The 7,839-nt window shown below is 33.0% G+C and overlaps 1 protein-coding gene across 1 annotated transcript; it reads left to right on the top strand.

Moving 5' to 3' along the window:
- The first annotated feature begins 6,187 nt into the window (after positions 1–6,187).
- Positions 6,188–6,646, top strand: LOC103669343 (mediator of RNA polymerase II transcription subunit 21-like). Its single transcript, XM_040626685.1, has one exon. The coding sequence runs from the start codon at positions 6,188–6,190 to the stop codon at positions 6,620–6,622; it is 435 nt and encodes a 144-aa protein (XP_040482619.1). The 3' UTR covers positions 6,623–6,646.
- Positions 6,647–7,839: the final 1,193 nt, after the last annotated feature.

Genomic DNA, 7,839 nt, shown 5'->3' with positions numbered 1-7,839 from the left:
CAGAGCCCTCTTGCACTGTTGGTGGGAATGCAAACTGGTGCAGCCACTCTGGAAGAGTATGGAGGTTCCTCAAAAAGTTAAAAATAGAACTACCTTATGATCCAGAAATTGCATTACTAGGTATTTACCCAAAGAATACAAAAACACTAATTCAAAGAGATAAAGAATTTTTTTAAAAGTAAAACCACATGTTAGTTTTTTGAAAATGTAAGCAAAATTGATAAACTCCTGTTAGACTGAAGACGAAAAAGAGGGCAAACACAAATTATCAATTGAGGAACATAAGAGGTGTTATTGCCACAGATCATATAGATATTAGAAGGACAATAAAGGAAAACTATGAACAACTTTATAAATTCAATAACCTAGATCAAGACAAAATTATCAAAACTACCTAAAAAAAAATTTAAAAATCTGAATAGGACCATCTCTGTCAAAGAAATGGGAGTTATGATATAAAATCTTCCTGCAAAAAAACTCAGCCCCGAAAATTTCACTGGTGAATGATATCAAGTCTTTAAGGAAGAAAATATTAATTCTGACTCTTTCGGAAAATAGAAGAGGCACTGCCTTGATACCAAAACTAAAAATAACCAGAGAGAAAGAATAGCAGACCAATATACTGCATGAACAACAACAAAACTTTTTAAAAGGTTAGCAGTCACATGCAGCAATAAAGTATAATAAATCTTGACCAAGTGGAATTTATCCCAGAAACAGCATTTATCCCAAGTTTTGTTTAGCATTTAAATATCAATTGTAATTTACCATTTTAACAAAATAAGGAGAAATTTTTTAGAATCATTTCAATAGATGTAGAAAATCATTTAACAAATTTGACATCCATTGATGATGAGCTCCTAAAAAAAAAAAGGGAACAGGAGGGGCACCTGGGTGGCTCAGTCGGTTAAGCGTCTTCTTGGTTTCAGCTCAGGTCATGACCTCAGGGTTGTGAGATGGAGCCTCACGTCAGGCTCCCCACTCAGCCTGGAGTCTGCTTGAAATTCCCTCTACCCCTCTCTCCCTGCCCCTCTCTCTCAAATAAATAAATAAATCTTTTTTTTTTTTTTTTAAGGAACAGAAAGGAGTCTCTTCAATTGGATATAGGGTTTTATTTAAAATCTTTTTCTAACCTCATAATTAAGAGTGAAATACTAGATGCTTTCTCCCTAATACTAGGAACAAGGAAGTCTTATTTAGTGTAATATGTAAGAATACAAAAAAAGAAGCACACAGATTATTTTCTAAAGTATGTGCACCATTTTACAAGCCCACCAGCAACATGTGAGTGTTCTTATTTTACCACATTCTTATCAATACTTGTTTTCTCTGTGAAAGATATATGTATATTTTCATAAATATTTCCACAAATATACAATAGGTATATTTTCATAAATATTTTTGTAAATATAATAAAGAGGCATACAAATTGGAAAGGAAGGTGTAGAAATCTCTTATTCGTTATCCAGATGACAGAAAATACACCGAAACTCCTAAGAAATCTGTGAAAAATCCAGTTGAACTAAGAAGTAAGCTTGTATAGTCTCAGGATTCTAGGCATCATATACAAAATACAATTACCTTTCTATACTAGTAATGAAAAACTGGAAATTGAAATTTTAAAAAATACCATTTATAATATCATTAGAAAACATGAGTATCTTCTGGGTAACAATATATGCAAGATCTGCACAATAACAACTGTAAATTATGGCTGAGAAAAGACTGAAATAAATGAGATATATTCATTAATTGGAAGAGACAGTACTTTTATTTTTTTAATTATTTTTTTAAGTAGGCTCCATGCCCAGGGTGGAGCTCAACACAAGGCTTGAACTCAATCAAGACCTAAGCTGAGATCAAGAGTCAGGCATTTAACTGACTGAGCCACCCAGGCACCCTGGAAAAGTCAGTATTTTAAAATATAAAGTCTACCCAAATTGATGAAGAGATTTAAGACAGTCTTGATCAAAAGCCCAGCAAGACTTTTTATAGCAATTGACAAGTTGATTCTAAAATTAATATTGGAATTGGAAGAAGCTAGATAGACAAAACAATTTTGAAAAAGCAGAACAAATTTGGAGGACTTATACCACCTTATTTCAAGATTCATGTCATAGTTACAGCCATGAAGACAGCACAGCATTGGTGTGAGGTTAGATATATAAATCAATGGAATTAAATTGAGAGTTTAGAAGTAGATCCACAAATATATGGCTAATTAAATTTTTTTTTAAGTTGAGAAGATAATTTTGTGGGTAATAGATAATATTTTCAACAATTGGGCCTGGAAAAATTACATGTCCGTTTGTAAGCAAATAAATCTGATCTTGATGAACTTTATCTCCTTCCACATGCAAAAAGGTAATTTAATAAGATTCATAAAAGCCAAAAGTGTAAAACACATAGAAGAAAATGTAGGAGAAAACCTTCATGACTTAGGGACATACTAAGATTTCTCAGCTAACACAAATGAACACAACTTTTAAAAAATAATAAATTGGTCTTTTTTTTTTCCCCCTAGAGAAAGAGTGTCTGTGGGGGGTGCAGGACAGAAAGGATCTTAAGCAGGCTCCACACCCAGCATAGAGCCCAATGAGGGTCTTGATCTAATGACTCCAAGATCATGACCTAAGCCAGAATCAAGAGTTGGATGCTTAATGGACTGAGCCACCCAGGCACCCCAAAAAATGATAAATTGGTCTTAATCAAAATGAAAACCTTCTGTTCTTCAAAAGACATGGTTGAGAAAATGAGAATGCAAGCCACAAACTGGGAAAAAGTATTTACAATAAGTTTATCTGATGAAAGACTTGCATCCAAACTATATAAATAGATGATGATAGAAGATAGGTAGGTAGATAGGTGAATAGATAGATAGATAGATAGATAGATAGATAGATAGATAGATGATAGATAGATAGATAGATAGATAGATAGATAGATACTAGATATAGGTATAGTTACAAACTCCTACAACTCTGTCAGAAACAACTAAATTTGTTTAAGTAGCAGAAATTTGAATGGAAACTCAGTAAAGAAGATGTAAAAATGGTCAATAAGAATAGGTAAAGATGCTCAACATCCTTCATCATCAGAGAAATGCAAACTAAAACTGTTATAAAATAACTTACACATTCACGAGAATGGCAACATGTAAATGACCGATGATACCAAGTGTTAGCAAGAATGTTGAGCAACTGGATCTCTCTCTGTTACTGATAGGATATAAAATTGTGTAACCAGTTTGCTCCGTTTGGCAATCCATCTGACAAAGTTTGACCCAGAGAATCCACTGTTGAGTCCCCTCCCCCAAAATGAAAAACATACATACATGCAAAAATTTATACACAAATGTTTATGGTAGCTTTATTCAAATATCAAAAACTGAAAATAACTCAAATATCCATGAATCTGTGTATTGTTAAATGAATCATATTTTTACAATTGAATACTACTCAGCAATAAAAAAGAATGAACTACTGATAAATACAAAAACATGATTGAATCTGGACACAAATGAATATATACCGTCCAATTTCATTTATGTGAAACTTGACAAAAAACATATCTATTATATAGTAACAGAAAGCAGATCAATGGCTTCCAGGTGCTAAAAGATGGGTATGGGAATCACCTGGGTGAGGCTCAAGGGAACACTTGGAGTGATAAAAATATTTTTTATCTTTAATGTGGAGGTGATTATACAGATATGTAAATTTTATCTCAATAAGGTTGATTATAAAATATTATAGTAGATAAAACTTTTCATTCATCTGTGTAAAAAACTAAAAACTTTTTATTATAGGCATAGATTTATCAAATCAGTATGTTGTATACCTGAAACAAATGTAACATTTTGTGTCAACTATGCTTCAATAAAAAAATTGATAATAGGCTTTGGAAAAATAGATGCTTTCAAACATACTGCCTGATATATGAAATGCATAACTTTAACCTAAGGCAATTTCACAATATTTTTAAAAATTAAATATATATATACATATTTTAATATAATTAACACATAAATATATACTTAAAATATATAAAATAAAAGTATATTTAATATATATATATTTTTTTCTGACTCTCTACTTCCAGAATAAAGAATGTATACTAGAGGTACATGCTCCCATGTTCAATGTGACATATGTATAAGGTTTTCATTCCATAACTGTTTATAATAGTAAAAAAATGAAATAACCCAAATGTCTATCAATAGAAGATTGGCTAGTAAAACAAATGAGAATATATTCATTCAGTGGAATACTATCCAGCTATAAAAAATAATGACAATGTCCTTTATATATTGAAGTGGAATAATCTGTAAGATACACTATTAAAAAAAAAAACAAGGTGCAGATCAATTTTTATAGTATATTATTTTTTGGCTTATAACGTATTTGCTTTTGTGCGCTTAAAGTTCTCAGGGAGGATATACAGAAAATCTGTCAAACTGGATATTCTAAATGGGAAACACTGTGATTGGGAGTCAGAAGTTGAAGGAGAATTTTTAATGAATACAATTCTAAACTTTCTGACTTGGAACCACTTAAAAAATTAGTAGAATTAAAAAGCAATATAGGGGCGCCTGGCTATCTCAGTCAGTAGAGCATGCAATTCTTGATCTCAGGATTGTGAGTTTGACCCCCGCATTGGGTGTAGAGATTATCTAAAAATAAAAAAATCTTTTAAAAAAAAGCAGTGTAAATTTTTAAAAATGAGAATGCCATTGGTATAGGAATAAACAAAATAGGCAAAGAAGTGTAGTATTGTTAAGCAACACACTCATGAATTTTTGCAAATTGATGTCAAAGTAAAGGAGTCATCCAAATTATGAAGATAGAATTGCCTATTTCATATATAGTGTTAGATAGTTGAAAAAAATAAGACCTGAATTATGTGAGTAATGTTTTCAAATCAAGTACCTCAAAAGCAAGCTCAGACTGGTTTCAGATAATTTATTGGCTTACCCAGCAAATGTTTAGGGGGGTACTGAGTTCATGTGTGTCTTGATGCCATGCCACAATACATACAATATTATCAGGATCTGCTTCTCTTACTGTCTTCGTTTTGTTCTTTTTTTCTGTGTGCTGACTTCATTGTTCGATAAGGTCTTTGCCTAAGCTACAGCAACTCTAAACATCATATTTCTCTCTTCACATCCAGTGAATAGTCTTATAATTTAAAATGAATTGAGTTTCATCTATCAATTATAATTCATGATATTAATAGACTAAAGGGAAAAATATGTAATTTTTACAATTGGGGCTAAAAAGACATTTGCTAAAAGGCAAGCTATGGTTTTCCAAAAAGCATTAGCAAATTAGGAATAGAAGAGGACGATCTTGGGATACCTAAGTGGCTCAGCGGTTGAGTGTCTGACTCTTGATTTCAGCTCAGGTCATGATCTTGGGGTCATAAGATCGAACCCCATGTCAGGCTCCACACTCAGTGGTGAGTCTGTTTGAGATTCTCTCTCTCCCTCTCCCTCTGCCCCTCCCCTCCCATGCTCTCTTTCTCTCTCTCCCTCCCTCCCTCTCTCTAGAAATAAGTAAGTAAATAAATAAATAATCAAACTTTTTTTTTAAAGTAGAGAAATATGTTTTACATGGTAAGATATATATACCAAAACTTACAACAAACTTTGTACCTAATAGAAAAACTTTTAATGCATTCCCTTTAAGATGAGGAACAGTACTAACACTGCTACCATTTAACATGCTATTGGAGGTTCTGGCAAAGCTATAATGAAAGAAAAATAAATAATATAAGCGTTAGAGGGTAAGACATAAAACTGACATAATTTGCAGATTATGTGAATATCTACTTAAGAGAGATTTGGCTCTCTACAACCAACAATAGCCAAATAGAAATTAACTTTAAGAGGATAATGCAATAGCAACAATAACAATAAATTGCCTGGGAATATCCTTAAAAGAATAGGTAAGATCTCTGTGGACAAAACCTCAAAGCTCTAAATAACATAGAAGATGATTTAAATGAAAAGAGAGGTGTTCCATGCTCTTGGATGATATGTCTCAATATTATAAAGAGTCACTGCTGTCTAAATCAACCTAAATGTTCAAGGGAGCTACAAACAAACTTTGTTGTATTTTTTGAAGAATAATTACTCCAAAATTAATTTTAAAGAAGGGCTTTAGCCTCCCTTAGCTTATGGAGGAACATGGCAGACGGGCTCACGCAGCTGCAAGACGTGATGCATTGGCTTGCAGATCGGTTTTGTAATGCCATTGGAGGGCTGGAGCACTGTAGCCCTCCTGCTTCCTTTACTAATATTCAGACAGCAATTAACAAAGATCAGCCTGCTAATCCTAACAAAGAGTATGTCCAGTTTTTTGCAGCAGTGATTGCACGAACAGCAAAAGATACTGATGTTTTGATAGACTCATTCCCCAGTGAAGAATCCACAGTGGCTTTACAGCCTGCTCGCTTGTATAAGCTGGAAGAAGAAAACCATGAAGCTGCTACGTGTCTGGAGGATGTTGTTTATGGAGGGGACATGCTTCTAGAAAAGATACAAAATGCACTTGCTGATAATACGCAGTCACAATTGAAGACAAGGAGTGGTACCATTATCCAGTTTCTTCTAGACTCGTAGTACCAGCATATACCGTGTGGCTGAGAAAAGAACCATTTCAGTGCCATTAAGAATTCTGCATCAGATTTAGATGGAAGCCTTACCAACAGCTACAGAAACATTAAGCACTATGACACATATTATCTTTTTAGCTATTTTTAATAATCTTCTCTTTTCACTCTTGATAAATAAGCCTCTAAAACTGCAATTGAACTAGCTTTAAACCATCATTATACCATCATTTTTTATTATTAGAATGAAGCTATTGAGGCAGATATTGCATTAATGGTTATAGTATAATTAAACAGATGTACTTTAAAATTTAAAAAACATAAAAAAAAATAAAAACAAAAAAGGGAGACTTGTTCTACCAGATATATTAAGATATTCTACAAAATAGTAATAAATGTTATATACTGTTGGTGCAGTAACATATAAATGAACCACAGACTATTCCGATGAGTCCAAACAGACCTATATAGATATGAGAACTTAATGCACAATAAAGGCAACACTGCAAAACAATGAAGAAATCTGTCAAGACCAAATGTTGCAGAGGATTTGGTTCAATGGGAATTTTTATGCCAGAGGGAATGTAAATTGCTATGGCCACTTTGGAATGTAATTTGGAATGAACATTCTCATGCACCATTATACAACTTTTGCACAGGTGCCCTGAGATTCTTATATAACTATGTTCTTAGCAGCACCATGGTTATAAAGAAAGAATGTGGAACCAATCCAAATATCAATCAATGAATAAATAAAGAATGAGAATGAAAAAAAATTATGTTGACTTAACTTTATTCACGAGAGTGTACATAGTAGTAAAATTAATGAATTACAAATATACAAAAAAACCTAAACATATGAATTTCAGAAACTTGATGTTGAATGAAAAAATCCAGAGAACTACATAACGTATGATATCACATACATGACACCACAAAACAATAATATATTGCTTAGAGGGATGTGTGTGTGTGTGTGTGAAATTACACTAAAAAAGAACAAAAAGCAAGTTCTCTGGAACATCTAGCTTGCCTTATCCACTCCAGAGAAATCCTAGAGGCAGAAATCCCGTGCAGACACTTGCAGCCAGTACTCCATCCGTATTTATAGGAATGGTGAATGCCAAGAGAATGTAGGTGGGGCACTGACAATGTCTGCTACACAAAGATATGTGAACACAAATTGCAGAAAGCAATGACTTAGGACAGAAACAGATGTATGCAATG

The sequence above is a fragment of the Ursus maritimus genome, unplaced genomic scaffold, assembly GCF_017311325.1.
Source record: "Ursus maritimus isolate PB19 unplaced genomic scaffold, ASM1731132v1 scaffold_12, whole genome shotgun sequence".
Classification (NCBI taxonomy): Eukaryota; Metazoa; Chordata; class Mammalia; order Carnivora; family Ursidae; genus Ursus; species Ursus maritimus.
The sequence above is the reverse complement of the archived record's forward strand: the minus strand, read 5'-3'. Positions and strand labels throughout refer to the sequence as shown.